The sequence below is a fragment of the Pteropus medius genome, unplaced genomic scaffold, assembly GCF_902729225.1.
Source record: "Pteropus medius unplaced genomic scaffold, Ma_sr-lr_union100, whole genome shotgun sequence".
Classification (NCBI taxonomy): Eukaryota; Metazoa; Chordata; class Mammalia; order Chiroptera; family Pteropodidae; genus Pteropus; species Pteropus medius.
The window spans coordinates 6,757,439-6,777,238 of NW_024351731.1; the positions used below are offsets into that span (position 1 = coordinate 6,757,439).

The window sequence follows — 19,800 nt, forward strand, 5'->3', positions numbered from 1 at the left end:
CGGGGACACGCATCACCGGGGCACCAACGAATGCCAGAAACGGGAGACGGAAGGCAATTTTTTCTTCTTTTTAAACTACTTTAGAAGGTAATCGACTGTTTCAAGCAAGCATAGTAACAGTATGTTAGGGAATTTCTAGCCAAGGTCAAGGTAAATTCCATGACAATGGCAGTGCAAACGGGCGGGGAGATGAGAAGCAGAAGTTCATTCTACTCCGCGGACGTGAAGTATTTCTCGAACGTGGACCGTGATGAGTTAGAGATGTGGGCTCTGTACACGAAAGTAGCCACTGAAAAAGAAGCAAAGGAAAATCAAAGAGCTCCACCCAAGGAAGCGACGAAGGAGATAAAATAGAACCATCGAGAATTAATCTATTAGTCAAAGAGAAGGCAGAGAAAGAGGGAAAAAGAAAAAATGGGACAGAGGGAAGACAGACGGCAGGATGAGAGATTGAATCCCAACTACTCAAGTCACACCACACGGTCCAAACGCCCCGATTGGAAAGCAGAGGTCGTCAGAGTGGATCCAATGGGGCAGAGCCGAGCGTACGGGACGTTCGAGAAACACGCCGTGCATGTGAAAACACCAGCACGGTAAAGGTCAAAGGATGGAGAAAGCCATACGATGCTAACACCGCTAAGAGAGAGCGGACGGCGGGAACGACCGCATCCGCATCAGGCCAAGTGGGCTTCGGAGCGAAGGACATTAACCCGGAGTGCGGGGGAGCGTTACGTAACCGTCCGAGGGTCGGTTCATTGAGGGGACAGGGCAGTCCTAATGTTTATGCACCTAACAGCCGAGCTTCCAGATACACAAAACAGAAAGAAATCAACACCGCTGCCTAAAGAACTGACAGAAGCGGACGAAACCAGCATGGGTAAAGCGGGGCGGAGAAGGCTGCCCGCCGACTCCGCCTGCTGGGCAGGTGAGTACCGCTGACCCGCGGGCAACGCGGGGCTTGGGGGACCGGCCGCGTGTGTGCTCGAAAATCTGAGTCTGACCTGAGTTGGCCCTCTGCATCCGAGGATGCCCAACCGCAGACTGAAAACACAGCTGAGCATTGAACAACACGGGTTTGGACTTGAAGGGTCCACTTGCTGCCTACGGTGAGCTCACGCAGTTCAAACCCGCACCGTCCAGGCGTCACCTGTAGAGAACGCTTCGCCCAACAGGACACATTCTTTTCACATACACACAGAGTGGTTTTTGCCAAGGCGGACTGTATTCTGGGCCGTAAAACAAATCTCAATAAATTTACAAGCATTCAAATCGTGCAAATTGTTTTCTTGAACTACAGTGAAATTAAACGAGAAACCGAGAACAGAAAAATATCCGTAAGATCTCCGAATATTGAGAAACAGAAGGATGCATTTCTAAATACCTTATGGGTCGAAGGAGAAATTTAAAAGGAAATTCGAAAGTATTTCCGACTGAATGAAAATGAAAACAATACATCAGTTGGTGGATGCAGCTACAGCAGTGTTGAAAGGTAAGGTTTGCGCTAATGCTTGTATTAAAAAAAGATTTTCTTGTTGACCTTCAAAAGAAAACAGTCAATTATATCTTACCAGCAAAAACAAGTTTATTTGGGAAAAACACAGAATTGCAATTTGGGACACGCAACCTATAGCAAAAGCCATCAGCAAGTCCAACGAAGGAGAGGAACAGTCAACAGTATTTTCAAGGAGGAAATCGAGAGGGATCGTTTGAAAAAGTCCATTGGGTCGAAATGCAGGAGTTCGCAGTCTGCCATTGGCTGAGCGGCTGGCCCGTCCCTTACAGGAGATGCAGCCTGTGAGTTTTCCTGCTGCTGCTTCGCGTTGGGTCTGCGATTGCTAGTGTGTCCCGCGGCTAACACGGGGTGCCGTGCGAGCGCTCCCCCTTCTGGCCTCCTGCCTACACTTCAGCCCGGTTTCCCTTCATTCTGTCTCAACACGATGACCTAAGCGGCTGCCTTCCGAAACTAGGACAAAAAGAGCCAATAGACCCCAAGCGAGCACAAGAAATAAAATAATAAAAACGAGAGCGAAAATTAGGTTTTCAAGGTTTTCAAACCCCTCATCAGACTGATCGGAAAGCACAGAGATGAGACAAATCGCCAGTATCACGAGAGAGAGGTGACCTTAGGACAGGTCGTAATGACGTCAGAAGGATGCTAAGAAAACCTGAACCACGTTATGCCAGTAGATACTAGAGCAGGTGAAATGGGCAGGTACCAAAGACACAGGCTAGCAATGCCCTTCGAGAAGAAACATACAACCTAACTATCTGGCTTTTTGAAGAATTTGGAATTGTAGTTAAGTCTTCCCACGAAGAAAGCTCCAGTGGATTCTACAAAGCACTTAAAGAAAGAATAATACCAACTTCACACAACCCCATCCAGGAAACAAGGAGGCGAGCCTCACCCCGATACCCAGACCAGACAGACAGCACGGGCAAAACAAGCCGCGGACCAGCATCCCTCATGGACACGGATGTGAACCGTATCCGCAGAGCGACCCCTGGCCGGCCTCTCCGCCCGGTCGCGGGGTCAGGGGTCGCCATCCCTCACCTTGGCAGACCCCATCCCCGGCCTGTCGCCTAAGGTGGGACCTGGTGAGGGTCAGGGTTGGTGTCGGGTTGGGTCTAGGATTGCTGAAGGAGTGGGTGGGACCCCCGCCAGGTGGATGGGAGGCGGGATGGGGACCCTCGGAGGCCGGAGGGCAGTGATGGGCTGGGAGCCACGACGGGAAGCCATCCTGCAGCCTGTGACCTCCGACCCCGAGTCTTGTCAGGTCACAGATGCTGCTCCGGCCGCAGGGGGCGGCTGGCCCTCCCTGGAGTGTGCGGAAGCCTCCCACTTGCTGGCTTCTCCCGGGCCCATGTGGCCACGGTGGGCCCTGCAGGGACCATGCTCTGCAGAGTGGAGCGGGTCCTCCTCCTTCCGTCCCGCGGCCTGTGGGAGGGGCCTTCTCTAGAGTCCAGCGCCCTGAAGGAACTGCCCCCCCTGCCTTGAGCTGCACCAGCACAGAGTGTCCTCCCCGCCCCTGAGGTAGCTGTCCCTGCTCCCCACCCCCCTTACTTGCCCAAACAGGGTTCAGCCCAGCCCCATGCCCAGCCTGCTGTGGGGCAGCTGCCAGCAGCTTGGCTTCCGCTCGAGGAAACAGGGATGGTCTGTGGCCTTTGTGCCCTGGGGTGTCTCGGAGCCACCCGTGGGGGCGGGCACGGAGGGGGCTCTTTGTGAGAGGAGGGTTCCCCCTTGGCAGGCTCCTCCCAATGCCCCACTCTGCAGTGGCCGCCATGGGATGTGCTGCCCGAGGAATATCGCACTGCCCTGGGAGCACCGGGCGGGATTTCAAAGCCCCAGGGAGCATGGCAGAGGGTGCCAGGCAGGGCCACCAACCCGTGCCACAGGTGACAGAGGGGCGCTGGCTTCCAGGCGCGTGCCAAGGGCAGATGTAGGGAACCGAGGCCCTGGGAGTGTAGTGCCGTTCTCAAGGTCACTGGTGAAGACGAGGGGCCTGGGCGACCCTGGGCAGGTGGGGCTGGGATGTAGGGGGCGGGGGAGGGACTCGCAGGGGCATGGAGGGCAACCCCGCAGGGGTGGTTCTGTGGCGGCCTGTTCCAGAGGCAGATGGCCTGGAGGTGAAGAGAGAAGGCCTCGCCGTCACGGCCCTACTCACAAACATCCAGGTCCCCAGGGCCCCCCACAGGGACTGCGGGGAGCGACTCATCTCCCAAGTAGGGGCATTAAGAGGTGAGTGCCGGGCCCAGGGTCAGAAATGCCACCAGCTCCTCCTCGCCAGCTGCCACCCCTCCACTGTCTGCTGGGGTGGGGCGCCCCACGGGTCTGCAAGGGTGCCAGCCCCAGGGGATGCAGGGCTCTGTGCGCACCACAGTGAGTGTGGGAGCTAGCCCGGGAAGTGGGCCCCTGAGCCGTCCGCTCCTCTGTGCTCGGCCATCTGTGGCCAGAGGGTGCTCACAGAGATACCATGATGCAGATTACTCAGAGCCCAGACCCCGGGCAGTGGGCCCAGAACCCAGGCAGCGGGCCCAGAACCAGGCTCCCAAATGATCTCTCTCACACACAGACACAGCCCTCTCCGCCTGGGTGAGGGTGCCAAGGGGACCGCTGGGCTCACCTCATGAGGTCGACTCAAAATAGCTGGACTTACCTTGGCCACGACTGGACAGGCAGTGTCTGTACAGCTCCAAGGCTCAGCTGAGCCTGGCGTGGCCCAAGCCGGCCTCTCTGGAGGCTCTTGGACCAAGGTCTGAGCAGAATTTCCTCCTCCCACTATGGGTAGGAGGGGCCTGGCCTCCAGTGGGAGGGGCCTGGTTTCAGGTGGGAGGGGCCTGGCTTCCGAACTCCGAACTCCGAGGCCTTCTGCACTATGCTCCCTTCTGATCGGGCCTCCTGCAGGAGTGTGTCCTTCTGGGGTGTCAGAGGAGGGCCCTAGGGAAGGTCCTGTCCCCTCTGAGGGTGTAGAATGATGGTGGCATTTCAGGCAGCACACATGCCGCCATGACTGGCCCTGGGTGACCGTGCCCTAGGACTTGGGATCCTGTGTGGCTGGGTGGCCTCCACCCCACCCCCTCCACTCCGGGATCAACACGGACACAATAGTTCATGCCGGTTTTCATTTATTCCTATGCGGAGTTCTGAGTAGAAAAATAAATGGAAATGAGGCAGAATGGAAACGAAATCAGAAGGGGTCAGAATGCTCTGTCCCCTGCCCTCCCGCTGCTCAGAGAGCTGCGTCTTCGTCTCGGGGGAGGGTGGGCTCTCCGTGCCAGCAGGACCTGCCTCCAGAGCCTCCGGAGAAGCTTCCAGCCCAGGGCCTCTGAACCCCCGTCACAGCCGGGGAGTGGTCACGGAACTCCCCGGGGCAGGAAGAGGAAGGAACGGGGGCATGGGAACCCCCAGGAAAGGAAGGGAGGCCTTGCTCTCAGGGAGGCGGGTCACAGGCTGGGGGCCAGGACGAGGGCGAGGAGCCCCAGGGCCAGCGCCAGGCCCAGGGCGGTGCTGGTGAGCAGGGTGCAGGCAGGGGCGCTGCTCAGCAGCCCCGCGTTGCACAGGTCACTCTGGCAGCACGAGGTGGCGGACGTGCCGCTGCAGACCTGGCCGGGCGGGCTGTAGGTGGGAGTGCACCAGTCCACGCGGTCCTTCTCCACCGGGGTCCCTGACAGAGGCTCCACTGGGGACGACGGATGTGGTTACGCCAGGCAGCCACCTCTGAGCCCCACACCCGCCCCGTCTGCATCCACAGCTCCCCAAGTCCCAGCTCCCGGCCTCTACCGCCACCATGACCCAACTGTCGCCGACATCATTCCCCCAGCATCCCCGGGGGCACTTGGACAGAGCTCCAGGCTGGGCTGCAGGGTCCCCTTCCTTGGCCCCCAGATCACTCACCCTCGGTCACGGTCCTGCAGAAGTGTGAGCTGGCTGGGCAGCCCTGAGGGTTCTTACAGTTGGTGGCACTGGAGCGTATGTGGCAGCGAAGAGCCTGGGCTGCAGGGGGAGAGTGTCGGGTCTCAGCCAGCCCCGGGGAGGCCCCGCAGGGACACAGGGAAGCCCGAGTTCGCAGCTCAAAAAGACCCCTCCTGGACAGAGCTGCCCGTGCCTTAGGCCAGTCCCCTCTGAAGTCCTCCGGGGCCTGCCAGGGCTCCTGCCCTACACACAGCCTCAGCAGGTGAGAGGGGACATCCCTGCCCCCCGGGGCCCTGGGACCACACCCAAAGGAGGCGTCTTAGTCTGGGCATGTCTATAGGAATGGTGAGGAGGTGGCTGGCGGGGGGTACACTTGAGACCCTTCTCCACAGACATGGGAGAGCTCTGAGACCGGCTAAGTCCCCCACCCCAGGGGCTGTCCTGGCATGGGAGCTGAGCGGGGTCAGGGCCCCGGGGACTGTACCCTTGGCCAAGCTGAGCCTGTGGGAGGAGCGGCTGTCCTGGTGGGACCTGGGGACGCGAAGGGCAGGGACCGGCGCCGGGTCACCTGGAAGTGGGGCGCAGCCGCCGCTTCTTCCCATCGCCACTGGCCCCTTCTCCCTCCCCTCCTTCGCCCGCCGGAGAGAGCTGCCACTTCCCTCTCAGCCAGTGCGTGGGGACAGCCCTGCCCTGGACCTGACGGCACTAGCAGAATGTCGGCACAAGGGATGGCGCCAGCAGAGGCTCGAGGGGACGCGCGGCCAGGAGCGCCACCAGTGCCAGCCCCCAGCTGGCCAGGAAGCCAGGGCGGGGCCGGCCCAGACCTGTCTCTGCCTCGTGCCTTCCTGCCCGCTCTTCCGGTCTTGGCCTTGGAGTTGGGGAGGGGCAGGACTCGAGGCCCCGACCTCCTGGTTATGGGGCCCTGGGGCCTCAGGTCGAGAGGGCTCAGCGTGGCATAGCAGCCATCTAGGCCTTCAGAAAGTGCAGCCCTGGGTGGGTACCTCAGCCAGCTGGACACAGCTCCAAACCTCGTAGCCTGGGCCCGACGCCTCCTCACCTTCAGGTGCCATACAGACAAGCGCTGCCTCGGCCACGCCCAGGGGCACAGGATGCTGGCCTCCGCCTCGAGCACCCCATCCACCCACTCCCTCACTCGATGCTTTAGAAGGGCCCAGCATACGCCAGGCACTGAGGGAGACACAGAGAGAAGGGACAGGGTCCGGCCCTCAGGGCTCGCATAGCGTCTGGGGAGACAGTGGGAACGGAGCAGCGATGCTCCACGGTGTACCCCGCGTGGGTGTGATGGCCTGGGGGGAGCTCTTGAAGTCAGGAGCAGGGAAGGGCGTCTGGGCAGGGGCCCCGCGTGGCCTGGGCGCCTGGCACTCCTTAACTGTCTCCCTCTCCTCCTTCCCGGCAGGGGCGAGGTGACCGTCCCCCATGAGTCAGGTCGCAGAGTGACGCAGTGTCTCCTTCAGACCTGCTCTCCAGTCACACACCTGCACACACAGACGAGGCCTGCCCTGGACCGCACAGAGAGGGCAGGGCCTGGCCCTTGGTCACCCAGCCCTCCAGTGAGAGCCGGGCCTGCCCCCGCCTGGGGCTCTGCTCCACACCTAGGCCTGGCCACTCCGCCCTCCTGGAAGAGTCACCTCGACAGACAAGGCCAAGGGCCTAGGCAGGGTGTCCCTCCCTCGCTTCCCAGGGCCTGATGTGGGGACACCCTGGGAGCCCGGACGCCCACAGTTCTTCTCCAGAAACACCCTCCCTCCTTGCTGGGGGTACTCTGGGCACAGTTCATGTCCTTAGGCTGGGGTTCAAGGCCAGCTCTGCCCTGCTGCGCTGGCGCCTCGTGCAGGCAGGGCTGCTCCCGCTCTGCCAGAGTACACAGCCCTCCCCGCCTCAGGGTCCGGCCAGTCCCGGGGAATGGCTGGGCTGGAGCCCCAGGTTCCTAAGAGACAAACCAGAGAGATGAACCAGTCCCGGAGCCTGGCAGGCAATGCCCTGAGCGCACCCCCATGGGATCCCTGCCCACACCTGAGCCAGGACCGGAACCAGAACACCCTCCACAGATCCCGGCACAGGCCCTGGTTGTCGGCTTCTCTACCTGTGTTCCTGGGGTACCCTGGGACTCAGGGGGCTGGGGGTGAGGAAGAAATCCTCAGGGCCTGCGCTGTGTCCTTCCGTGACGTTGGGGAGAGAGCCGGCAGAAGGGCACAGATGGGCACAGAGCCACGGGGACGGTGAGGAGCTCCAGGCCCCACTTGCGGGCTCTCAGAAGCATGGGCCACAAAACGCGGAACCCCAAGGCCCCAAGAGTCAGGTGGCCGGGAGGGGGTTATCTTCCCCACGTTCGCGCGAGCCCCCTCCAGCGTTCTAGGGAGGGAGGGCGTATGTCCACACCCCTCCTTCTGCTGTGCCGCAGCTCAGCCTCCTGCTGCAGCCAGCAGCTTGCGGCTCTGGACCCTCGAGGGCCATGACGGTGCAGGTGTGGGTCGCAGGGCAGCGAACACCAGCCGTTCTCACCGCTCTTTCTCACTCCTTCACCCTCGTTTGCTCCAGCACCCATCCACTCATCCACCCACCTATCCACCTTTCCACCCATCGACCACCCATCATCCACGCATCCGTCCATCCATCCCTCCATCCGGCGAATCCCGTCATCCATGCGTCATGCATCCCTCCTCCTCCATCCATCCCTATCTCCCTCCGTCCTCATCCGTCCCTCCTCAATCCGTCATCATCCATCCTCCATCCATCCATCAACCGATCCGTCATCCCCGTGCATCCGTCCTCCTCCTCCCTCCATCCACTCCTCCCTCCATCCTCCATCCATTCACTCCTCAATCCGTCCGCTCCTTAATCATCGTCCGTCATCCATCCCTCCCTCCCCTCAGCCATTATCCATCTGTCCATCATCTGTCTACCCATCTAGCCATTATCCACGCACGTGTTCATCCATCCGCTCACCCGCACAGTCATCATTTTCCATCCGCCCGCCCATCTTCCCTTCCTCCATCCATCAATTTACCCATCCGTCCATCCATTTGTCCACCCACCAGCTCGTCCACTCGCACCACTGGTGTGTCCTCCGGGAGTGAGTTACAATGATGTCTCCGTCTCTGCGTCCCTCTGTCGTTCACACACGCACACCGGGCCCTGCACAGTTGTTCCCGAGCACCGTGGGGTGACACTCTGCCAGTCCTCGTCCTCACAGAGCCGGAGGTCTGCGGTGGTCGACGGCCGCTCTGGGACTTGTGACACCCAACACACGGACCCACCCTTTTTACTCAAAATCATACGATCCCTGGGGGGAGGGGGCCATGTGTCCCAATCCTGAAGAGGAATATGGACGCCTCGCGGTGCCAAGCGCCCTGTCAGGCCGCCTGTCCCTCTTTGGCACCAGCACCTCTTACAGCGGCACCGTGAGTTCCTTCCCTGACAGCCCCCCAGCCTTATCGCTTTGTGCCCTGTCCCTTGGGAACGGGAAACGGCCCCTCTTGGACGTTGTCACCCTTTAAGCCTCATCAAAACACTGCCAGGACAACTGGGAATTTTTTAAAGTTCTTTGGAAGCAGCTGGGATTGGGGCCGTTGCCTTCCCTGGTGTGAGCGAGACCTAGATTTCAGACGTGGCCAGCTTCTACCCAAAGCCTACGTCTCACGGACGAGGTCACCGACGCTTGTCTGAGGCAGGACGAGGCAGCCAGCGGGGCCACATCTGCATCAGCCGGGCGGCCTGGGAGCTGAGCAGGCTCTGTCGGCTCCTCTGGCTCAAGCAGCTGGCGAGCCTTGAGTCTGGAACAGCGCAGCTCAGCCTCCCTCTGCTCAGCCTGGTAGCCTCAGGGACGAGCTCTGGCACCCGTTCCTGGGCCAGGAGGTTTGCGTGTTGTTGCAACGTGCTCTGGGTGTGGGGACAGGCACCCGGGGGAAGGTGGGTCCCAAGCTGGGCCTACAAGGAAGCTCCTGACTATAATCCCAGGGTTTAGGGGATCAAGGGTTTGTGTCATCTCAACAGGGGGATGTTTTGCGAGAAGGAGCATGGGCGGCTCCTTGTGGGGCAGGGGATGCCGGGTGGAGGAGGGTGACACGTGGAGGCCCGGGAATCCCTGAGCCAGGCCCAGGACAGAAGGGCCAGCCCTGACTTCCAGCCCCAGGTGACGCAGAGCTGGACTGGTGTGAAAGGGCCGGAGAAGGCCTCCCTGCTGGCTGTCGCGGCATCTCTGCCCGAGCTCTCTGCGCTCCAGCCCGCCAGGCCTGGCATAACAGGTCGCAGCCAGCACCCTCCCCGACAGCCCCGTGCTCGTGCCTCCCAGAATCTCCCTAAACTGGCGGCCGCAGCACGGAGCCCCTCAGGGCCGAAGCCAGCCGCCCTGGCCAACGGCCCAGGGGCCCGGCTCGGCCGCCGGCCTGGCACGCTCTCAGTGCTCCCGCTTCAGCAGCTCTCCCTGCAGCCCCTCCGGCCCCTCCGGCCGCCGGGCCTTTGCACCTGCTGCCCAGCTGCGTCCCACGGTCGGACGGCGGCCCCGAACTCCCCCCGAGAGGCCAGCATCCCCTCCATCACTCCGCTCTCCTCCACGGCCCTGTCAGGAGCTGTGGGGCCACGTGTTTTTGTTGGTTGTTGGCTGTGGCCCCAAGTCTGCATCCACACAGCCCTGGTATGCAGTAGGCGCCCTCTGAGTGTCTGTTGATGAATGACTGTGGGGAAGCCGTCGGAGGTGGGCAGGGAGAAACTCAGACTTCTGCTCCGACTGCCCTGCCGACCAGCAACAAACCCAGACAGCTTTTGGTGCCTGGGTGTCCCCACCCATAGTGAGGGAAAGTCGCTGTCTCGTACACAGTGTCCCAGCCCCACCCCGACTTCTGAGCACAGAGGCTCCTGGAAGAGGATCTGTCGTGTGGTACCCAGGAGGTTTTCCACCGGGGCGTGTAAGGGCGGGGCCTCCTTGGGAAGAGCGGCCCCCAAGCATCTGAGGCCCGACCCAAGCCCCAGCCTCTCTCTGGGGACAGATGCCCGCAGGCGCCTCGCCACCTCCCCCTGGCTTCCCAGAACCTGCCAGCACGGCCGTGCAGAGAGATTGTGCTGGAGGCTTGGAGGGTCCCCGAGGGAATCACAGCATCGTGTTCCACAGCAGGTCACCCCAACGCGGCAGGATCCCCCAAAGCACACCTTGGCTTCCAGGCCGGACAGGGCAGAAGGCAGGCTCTCCTGCCGGCCTGAATCCTCTGCTGCCTATGGCCTCAGGGGCACTGTGCTTCCGGACAGAATGGCTGCTACAGCACTGTCACAGGCACAGGGGACCGATGGCAGGTTGTCCATGCGAGCACTGGGGGACAGCAGCGCTGTGAGCCCAGAGAGGTGGCTGCTGGGAATAGGAAGGCCTTCATCTCTTGGGGGCATCAGGGGATGCTGCATGGGGACATCCGGGGACGCTGCCACCAGGAGGCCAGGCTTTGGGAGGGATGGGGGCTGAGGGGAGGGGTGAGGCTGGGTGTGTTCAGTGCCCGGAACTGAGGCACAGGCCCGACTGGGGAGACTCTCGAAGGCCATGATGCCCCTTTCCTGGCACCTGGGCTGTCCTGGCTCTGCCAAGCAGGTGGAAGGCACACCCCACTCACCTGGCCTGGAAGCTTGTCGTCTGGGCAGGAATGTGAGGGACGAGGAAGCAGGGGGACGGAAAGGACTTGGGGCCCCGTGGAGGAGGCAGGGAGGCCAGGACTGGGCCCCAGGGACTGGGGGCAGGGATGCAAGAGGGAGGTGCCAGGGTCTGGGTGGGCTCCTGAGCAAGGGCCCTGGGCAGAGGTGCGGGGGCACCGGGGAGTCGGGGGCCTCTGGTCTGGGAAGAGACTTGGAGCCCTTGGCATCTGACTGTGCCTTGACCAGAAGTACAGGATAGCACTGGGGACACTGAGGCTCGGAGGTCTCTCAGCCCCCCAACTTGGGGTTTGCCGAAAGTGTGTTTCTGCTGCCCTGGTCACCGGGTGGGCATGGACGCTGGGTTTTCAGGTGAGGAAAGTGAGCTGCTTCCCCGCCGAGCTTGTGAGTTGCAAAGTCTACCCACCCCTCTCTAAAGTGTCCCCTGCCCACCTCTGAGGTGCAGGGGACTGCTCCCCAGGACCAAGACAAGAAACCTCTCCAAAAACTTGACATCTCGGAGAACGAGGACAGAGCAGGATTTGTAGCTTTATTCTCGTCCCATGAGACACTGGGGGTGGCTGACAGAGGTGCCCCTGGGGGTGTAGGGAGTCCCTCCCCAGGCCCAGCGAGAGTGGGTTCCTACACCCCGACACGGATCCCCAAAGAAGCCTGGCTGAGCCCCACAGCTCGTAGCGAGGGGTCACTGGAAAGGCCTGCCCTCACGTGGTAGGCGGTGCGTCCCTCACATGGTAGGCGGGGCTGCGCTCACATGGGAGGCGGGGCTGCGCTCACGTGGGAGGCGGGGCTGCGCTCACGTGGGAGGCGGGGCCGCGCTCCGTGGGAAGCAGGCGGCGGGGCACCAGTCAGCACCTGAGCCCCACAGGGAGAGGCCTGGGAGGCAGCCCCCAGCTGGCTCGCCCCAGGGCACCTGGCCCCGAGGAAGCCCCGAGGGTTCGTGAGGAATGAATGCACCAGCTGAAATGTGAGCGAATGAGAGAAAAAGTGGGCGGTGGGTGAATGAATGAATGAATGAATGATCACAGGAGTGCAGAGGAACCTTGAGAGGTCCAACACCCAAACCTCTGATCTGCCTCCCTGGCACGAGAGGGTCGTTTGGGGTGAAGTCTGAGAGGGAGGACCCCCCCCCAGCAGAAGCCCCTGAAATGGGGTAGACAATGCTCAGGAGAATTGAGGTGCTCTTCCCACATCCGATGGCCAGGGTCCCCAGGACCCTAGCAGAAGGCTGAGGGTCCCCCAGAAGTGCGAGGCTCAGCAGGTGTGCCCCGGGGTTAGTGGGTTCCCAGGGGCTGGGGGAGAACCTCCCTCCCTGGGCTAGGAGCCTGAGGGGGCTGGATGTGGCCCGGGGCAAACAGAGGAGTGTGACAGGAGAGATGGGGGCCATCTCTGCCAGCGGGGCGTGTGCCGGGAGCTGCACAGGCTGGAGGCAGAGCCCGTGCAGCCTGCACCCATGCGGAGGGGACAGGCGAGAGCCAGGGCCGGCCTGTGGCGGGCAGGCTCACCAGGCCACCCAGAGCAGCACCCAGAGCAGGCCGGCCGAGGCGCTGACCCACAGGGCCGTGCGGCCACCGGCCAGGCCCGCCGCGGCACTGCGGTTGCACTGGCTGCCCTGGCAGCAGGACACGGAGAGGGTGCGGCCGTCCGCGGACACCGTGCTGTTGGGGCAGGTCGGGGCGCAGGATTTCATCACCAGGATGCCGCCAGGGTTGGCTGTGGAGAGAGGGGCGAGGGCTGTGGGTGGCACGCTCTGTCCCTGGGAGGGGGCTGCAGCCCGGCCGCCCGCACAGCGGCCACAGCCTGCTTCCAGGGCCCCTGGGAGCTTGCCGTGGCGTGTCAGAGCCTTGCGCTCTGTGTAGGGACCTCGGTCCTCAGTACCGTGAGCCGGGGGAGTCCCGTCTCCCCCTCAGATCAGCCTCCGTCATGACACGGGGCATTGGGGCCAGGGAGCGACGCGGGACTCCCCTCGCCCCGACTCTCTGCCCCTTCCCGCTGACGGACACCTGAGAGGCCTCTCTGCTCTGGGCTTCAGGGTCCAGAGGGAATGCCAGGCCCTGCGCTCACCCTGGTCCCTTTCTGGGACTGGAAAGCCTCAGGAAATGGGGGGTAAGGGGCGTAAGGACACGGCAGAGCCCCCGGGGAGTGAGAGCAGGCCTGAGCCATTGCCGCCATCTGCCCCAGACCCCCGGCTGGGCTCCTGCACGTGTGCAGTGGGGACAGCTGAACAGGGTCCTGAGGTGGCAGGAGACCGGAGCTGCTCCCCTCAGCCCACGTCACTCAGACGGTGCTTGACGCTGTGACCCTCGCCCAAGGGGACTCCCACTGGCAGCTGGCCCGGAAACCAGGACGGGCTGAGGCTCTGTGTCTCGAGGCACCCACGCTCCCTGCGCCCCGATTTCCTGGAAAACGTGGACGGTGACAGCCGACCCCCGCGGCGTTTGGGTTAAGTGAGCGTGGTGTTGGATAAATGCAGGTTTTCAGTCGTGTGCACTTAGCAGTGCGGGACAGAGCCCTTCCAGCTGCCACAAAGCAGAACAGAGCCACCAGCTCCTGACAGATCGAAGCTGCACGGGGACATTAAAGGCCAGGGGACCCACTTGAGTGTCCTCAGCAAAGGCCAACTGGCCGGGGCGGGAGCAGTTCCCACCCCCTCACAAAGCCACCTCAAGGACAGACCCTCTTCCCCCAGCCGGGGGGCAGCACGGGGCAGGACACCAGAATGTGGCGTTTCTTTACCTGCCCCCTCAGTAATGAAATCTCCGATTAAATGCCACGATTAGTCACTGTGTTCTGCAGCTAGAATGTTAACAAGAGCAGCGTTTACTAAGTTACTCAGCCTTTCTGAGTTTCTGCCAAGGAGGCATGGGCAGGCATGCCTGCCATGTGTCACCACCAGCACCTGCTGACATTTACGCACAGCCCCCTCCTTGCTGGGTGGGCTCTGAGCGCCAGGTCCCTGGCCTGAGCAATGGGATATTAAGCTGGGACTGCTGGGGGACCCGGTCGGAGGACGGACCCACGCCCCAGGCCTGGCGCTCAGCGGGGCGTAGCAGTGGACTCTGCCGTTTATCTTCGTTATAAGCCAGAGCTGGTCAGCTCTTCGCTGGGCGGCCTGCAGCGGGACGTGTCCCCAGAAAACGGGTCCACGGAGGCCCAGGCCCAGGGCTCATGTCCCCACAGTTGCTGCTCTGGGACCCCCTCCCTCTGATCCACGCAGGTCTGCTGGCACCCTCTGCACTTGGGTGGGGTCCCTGCTCACCGCCCCTCCTGAGGAGCACACCCTCCCCAACAATCAGCCTGGCCCCCTGTCAGCACGCGGCCAGGTAGTCCGGCTGTCCCCACGTCCGCTGGAGGGCAGGCATGGCCTCACGCCCAGAAGACACTCAGGGAGTGCTGCCTGGCTGGACAGGTGGACGGACAGCCAGACGCTGCAGGTGGCCAGGGAGGGGCAAGCGGGAGGCGGGTGAGGGCAAGGACAGCAGGCCAAGGAGTCTGAGGTTTGAAACTCGGGGCCCTCGGGTAGGAACTGGGGCATCAGGGCTCAAGGGAGCCTGCAGGGGTCCCAGGCCTGCTGGGGGGGCACCACCAGGGGGCAGCAGTGCTATCCGATTCGTCTGCCCCTCTCACTTAGAGGTTCCTGCGCCCTGGAGACCAAGAACCCCAAGGTCCCTGCCTTGTACCAAGGCCAGAGCTGGCAGTGCACAGTGGGTGCCAGACCCATCGCCAGGTGGCTGAAGGGAGGAAAGTGTCTGCCTGTGGCTTCTGTACCCAGGGCTCAGCCAAAGGTGGGCAGCTGTCCCCTAGCCCCTGAGAAAGTGACAGGCCGGTTCTCCACCCAGCCAGGGAGGCATTCGAGGGGGCGCAGGGCTCCCTTGTGGCGTCCCTGGGCTGAGGAGGGCGAAGGTCGCCTGGGGGGTGGGGAGACAGACCCCAGCGTGGGTCCTGGCCTTGCCGTGCACTCAGGGGGATCCTGGGCCAGACACTGTGCCTCCCCGTAAGGGGGAGGGGCTCCGAGTCTCAGCTGGAACAGCCTTTGTCAGCATCAGGATCCCTAGGGAGCTCTGGCTCAGAGGGTGGCCTGGGACCCCAGAGGACCGCCCTCCCCCGACAGAGCCCCTGTTTTGTGCAGCGGGGCTGGGGACGCTGCCGGGGCTCCTCGCTGCCTCAGAAACGGACCCTGCTACCTGCCCAGGTGCCCGACCGCACGCAGCCATCCACGGCACGCATCCTTCTCCCTCGGGGGCAGGGGCAACCCTGCAGCAGCTTTTGGGGTCCCCTTCATTTCAGGGTCCCACCTACCCCTGCTGTTCCTTCCTGACCAGCTGTAAGGTTTTGAACTCCCCAGGGTTGTGTCCTGGCTGGGCTCAGACTCCTACAATGTGACCTCCCATGGCCCAGCCTACACCCGTCACCCTCAGGTCCTACTCAGTATGGACTCACTCTGAAACTGTAAAGCCCACTTTTCAGTTTTGAGGAGCTGGCGGAGCGCCAACCCTCCCATGGACACAGGACTGCTAGGGACTGTTAGGGACTGTTAGGGTGGCCGCGTTCATCCCTGCCACCGACAGCCCCGGGGCTCCACTGGATTCCTGGTGGAAAGGGACGCTGTCCCCAAGGGCCCGGCCAGGGGTGGGGCGGGACGCAGGCAGGCTCCTGGGGGCGGCCAGGCGGGCGCAGGGGGCTACTCACTGGCCCGCGTGATCACACAGTACTTGTCCGTCGGGGCACACTCCGCCAGCGACTCGCAGTTCTCGTGGCCGCAGCACACGTGGCAGTGCAGGGCCCGGGCTGGGGGGAGGGAAGTGCAGGCCATCAGCGGGGCGGGGGGAGGGCCTGGCCTGGGGCTGCGCTGTCCCTTGGACACGCTGCCTGCGCATGCGCATGGCCGCCACCTGCTGGCTCTCCCTGAGCCTCCTCTATCTCCCTCCCTCCTTCCCTCCCTCCCTCCAGAGGTGCTCCTGGTCCCCTGGGAGGGGTGGAGCTGGGGACACTGTGGCGGTGACTGGCCCTGTGTGTGTGAGCACTAGCCTGACAGCAGGCGTGGGGGTGAGGGTGGGGCGTGGGTGTCTGCAGATGTCCTCGGGAAAGAGGACGTGGGGCAGCATGTCAGCTTCCGAGGTGGCCGAGGTCCTACTTGTCATTGTCCCCTCCCTCTCCGAGCCGCAGTGTCCTCACCTGGAAGATGAGGCCTGGGCCCCTGCCCCACCCCCTTCGCGAGGCGCTGGTCTGGGACTGCTGTGGACCGGAGCACAGCCGCGGCGACTTTGCACACAGGCCGGCCAGCTGTTTGGTTCATGGGAAGGACCCGCCCGCCCTTCATTGCCTGGGGCTGCCGGCGACCTTGCCCCAGGCCCATCCATGGCCAGGAGGCGAGTGGTCTGAATCGAGGGCAGGGGCCATCTGGGAAGACATCCTGCAGTGGATGGCCCTGGAGCAGGACGTGCACAGGTGCATGGACTTCTATTTGTCACCTGGGGAAAGGACCCTCAGGCAGAAGGTGCAGCATGACAGAGGCCGGGCCAGCTGGGACCAAGCTAGGAGGACCCAGGAGCTGTGACGGGGCAGGTGGCAGGTGGGCTAGCCAGGAGCACCCTACTGCGGGGCGGAGGGGAGGGGTGCCTCTGTGCCAGGGCTGGGAGTCCTGCGGGGGGGCCCACAGGGGGCTTCTTGCAAGGGGCGCCTTTGAGGGTGTCCTGTAGGACTAGGCTCGCCCACCCTGACCTCGGAGCCAGCACCTGTGGAATGAGGTGACGTCCCCTCAGTGGGCCAACCGGTGTCAGAGCCCTCGTCCTGGCGTGGAGAGTTGGGGATGCTTTTGGCTAAACCACAGGCAAGCGATGGGTCAGGCTCAGCGCCCCCAGTTCAGAGACCTTGCTTCCCAGGTTAGGGTTCTGAAACCCCCAAGAAGGACAGGTCTTCCCATCAGGGGGTGGCCCCTGTCCGTAACGATGTCCTGGGTGCTGATGGGGGCAAGGGGACTCTCCTAGGTCCCCCCAGGGGCCTCTGGGACGTCCCGGTGTCCTGGGGCCGTGCTGAGACTTCATGGGGCATCTCTTCAGGCCCCTGGAGCAGTGGCCCTTCCTACAGGTGCCATCCGCATCAGCCTCCCAGGAAAGCCAAGACCGGAGGAAGGGCGGCCCAGGGCCCCGCCCGCCCCCTCCTCGCACGGCCGTGGCCGGAACACAGGGGCTGGGGGCTGCCTGCCAAGCACCTGCGGCCCCTCCCGCCTCTCGCCTTTGCCGGTCTCTCTTCTGACGTGCCACCTTGCCCTCTGCCCTGCCCCAGACCAGCCTGCGTCCTTGCCCAAACGTCCCCTTCATCCGTCTCTCCAGCCTCCCCAGGCTGGGACAGATGGCCAAGGGGCCTCCTTCCACCCACGGGTCCCCTCCCCGTCCGCTCTGCACCCCCAAGGGCTTCCCGGGGCAGCTGGAGGCTCACCTCAGCACCCCACTCTCAGGGAAGGCTGATGGGGCTAATTAACCCTGGGTAATAATTGTTTAGTTGATAATCACAGGCTGTGTCACCCCTCCCCAGGCCTCATTTCCGGTGGCCTCAAAAGCTGCAGATGCTCTTCTGGTTCAAGATCGCGCAGCCAGGTCATCGGGTTGGGGCTGAGCTGGGGCTGGAGGGGCGACCACTCCGTTTCCCTGGTCTTGCACTGAGTCCCACTTCCCAGAAATCCCTATGTCCAGTGAAAACGCGGCTGATGGGACTGTGGCTCGAACCCAGATCCCTCCGCCCAGCCCGGGACTCTGCAGCCCGCGCCTCGCACCTGAGTCTTTCACTGCCGCCCCCTCAGAGCCAGATATACCGGAAACGGCCCAAAGGAACACAGAGGTCTCCAGGTCTGGCTGGACGGAGCAGCCACGAGGGCCGCCCCTCACTCCCTGCAGCGCCCAATCCAGGCTGACACTGCAGACCCCTGAGACCAGAGCCAGCCCCGCCAGGCAGCTGTCTGTCCCTGACCCTTCCGCCCAGGTCGGCCACGCTTACCCAGATCAGTGCAGAGAGCAGCCAGAAGCAGGAGCACCAGGAGCGGCCTCATCGTGGGAGTCTGCTGCAGGGACTGTGGCTGGGCTGTGCGGGCGCCTTTATACGGCCAGCCGGCCAGACCCGGTAATTTAGCTGGAGACGAGCTTGGGAGAGCGGGGCCAGCCTGACTCATGTGCCTAGGCCTCTCTTTGCCCTGCCCCCGGGGGCCCCAAGGGGCTCTCAAAGGTTACCTATGCCCCCTCATGCCTGTCCCTCTGTCCTGGGCCTTGGCTTCCTGTCTCTTGTCCCATGAGGCCCCAGGTTGGGCTGGGGAGGAAGGAGGAGGCACAGATACAGTGGTTTATGGGTAACAGCCCACTCTGGGGCCTGGGAGACACAGCCTGCCCGGCCGGCTTTCACGTCGGCATCGCCACCTCCTCTGGGCCAGGGCAGGCAGGGAGGCCCCAGACCCGTTCAACGGAGGAAACCGAGGCTGGCTTTGCACCCAGTGTCTCGACTCCCCATGCGCATGCAGACCTCCGGGGCTCTGGTGAGTGCCACTTCGGGCTCAGAGGCCCGGCGGGGGTGGGGGGGACCTGAGACTCTGCATTCTAGCGAGCTCCCAGGACGCCGGTGCTGCTGGTCTGTGGGGCCGCCTGAACACAAAGGGGCGGAGTCAGAGGTGCCCTGACATCCCAGGGGGCACTCATCACGGCCCATCCAGCCTCTGGGGACTGTGGGTGACGAGGGTGCCCTGGGGGGACACGGGAAACAGTCTGCTCACAGCTAGCTGCCCCAGTGTCTGTGCAGGGGTCTGGCCGGGGCTCCAGAGGCTGGCACACGGGCCCTCGCCCCTCGTGGAGTGTCCCCTTCATCCCGTCCCAGGGGCGCGGGCCTCCGTCTACGGCAGCTCTAGTCCCCTCCCCAGTGGCCACAGCCACCCCTCTGACCTGCGACAGTCTTCTGAAAGTCCCCAGGCGCCTGCTCTCTGCTAACTCCGCCCCTCTGCCCACTCCCCTCCTGCCTCGACCACCCTCGGCCTCCAGGCCAGACTCCAGGCCACACCCGGGCCCTCGCCCAGGCCTGCTCTGGCTGGGACATTGTCCCCTCCTTCCCCTCCATGGCAGATCATCCTTGCCTAGGACACGCTTAGACCCCCTGCCCCGGCCTGCACCCTAGGGGGGTCCGCCTGGAGCCTGTGCCCTTCCCAGATCCCCCACAAGCCTCTTCTGCACCCACCCGAGGAGAGGGGCTGAGCTGCTGGGTGCTGACTGCCAGGCCCAAGGACAGCAAAGCATGGCGGGAGGAGTGGGAGGGGGGGCTGGAGCCTGGGCTGGGAGCCCCCTGCTTGCACGTGGGGCTCTTGTGATGCAGCGTGGGTCACGCTGGGCACGGGCTCACCGAGCAGCCACCTCCAGCACGGGTGACGGGGAGCCTGGATTCCAAGTTCACGCCAGGCTCTCTGGTTTGTTTTGACGATGTATTTCTCAATATTTTATCTGACCAGATTTTAGCTTCTTTTGGAACTTACATGTGTTTGGCCATACGATGTATGGGCCCCTGCTTGCCCCAGCCCCCCCAAAATAAAGGTAGACCCACCAGGTGGGCCCCCCTCATCAGGGCACGGTGAACAGCGGCAGAACCCAGAGCCCTGTCAGTCACCTTCCCTGGACTTGGCCTGAGTGCTGAGACAGGTGAGTGCTGGCTGAGCTCCCAGCGTCCACTCTGGCCACCCTGGCTCACTCCGCTCTGCTCCGCCCACCACATCC

The 19,800-nt window shown here is 63.1% G+C and overlaps 3 protein-coding genes across 3 annotated transcripts in view; all 3 read right to left on the reverse strand.

The window, feature by feature from the left end:
* Nucleotides 1–4,269, reverse strand: part of LOC120588769 (ly-6/neurotoxin-like protein 1) — a 9,369-nt gene extending 5,100 nt beyond the window's left edge. Inside the window, exon 1 of the mRNA XM_039845958.1 lies at nt 4,155–4,269. The gene's annotated coding sequence lies outside the window, so the exon portion shown is untranslated. The remainder of the gene's footprint in view (nt 1–4,154) is intronic.
* A 525-nt stretch (nt 4,270–4,794) lies between these two features.
* On the reverse strand, nt 4,795–6,031 carry LY6D (lymphocyte antigen 6 family member D). The gene is made up of 3 exons (XM_039845954.1): nt 5,895–6,031; nt 5,393–5,491; nt 4,795–5,177 (listed from the first exon to the last, which is right to left on the reverse strand). Exons 1-3 carry the CDS (start codon nt 6,010–6,012, stop codon nt 4,942–4,944), a joined length of 453 nt encoding a protein of 150 aa, XP_039701888.1. The 5' UTR covers nt 6,013–6,031; the 3' UTR covers nt 4,795–4,941.
* A 5,539-nt stretch (nt 6,032–11,570) lies between these two features.
* Nucleotides 11,571–18,571, reverse strand: LOC120588770 (ly6/PLAUR domain-containing protein 2-like). The gene is made up of 3 exons (XM_039845959.1): nt 18,053–18,571; nt 15,749–15,847; nt 11,571–12,772 (listed from the first exon to the last, which is right to left on the reverse strand). The coding sequence occupies exons 1-3, from the start codon at nt 18,222–18,224 to the stop codon at nt 12,561–12,563; spliced, it is 483 nt and encodes a 160-aa protein (XP_039701893.1). The 5' UTR covers nt 18,225–18,571; the 3' UTR covers nt 11,571–12,560.
* Nucleotides 18,572–19,800: the final 1,229 nt, after the last annotated feature.

Excerpts from the sequence above, each read along its gene's own strand:
- LY6D (XM_039845954.1), bottom strand. The coding sequence starts at position 6,012 with ATGGGAAGAAGCGGCGGCTGCGCCCCACTTCCAGGTGACCCGGCGCCG. Across the intron at positions 5,492-5,894 it reads CAGGCTCAGCTTGGCCAAGG|CCCAGGCTCTTCGCTGCCAC; the intron begins GTACAGTCCCCG and ends CTCCCCCTGCAG. Across the intron at positions 5,178-5,392 it reads CTGCAGGACCGTGACCGAGG|TGGAGCCTCTGTCAGGGACC; the intron begins GTGAGTGATCTG and ends CGTCGTCCCCAG.
- LOC120588770 (XM_039845959.1), bottom strand. The coding sequence starts at position 18,224 with ATGAGTCAGGCTGGCCCCGCTCTCCCAAGCTCGTCTCCAGCTAAATTA. Across the intron at positions 15,848-18,052 it reads TGCTCTCTGCACTGATCTGG|CCCGGGCCCTGCACTGCCAC; the intron begins GTAAGCGTGGCC and ends CCCTCCCCCCAG. Across the intron at positions 12,773-15,748 it reads CTGTGTGATCACGCGGGCCA|CCAACCCTGGCGGCATCCTG; the intron begins GTGAGTAGCCCC and ends CTCTCTCCACAG.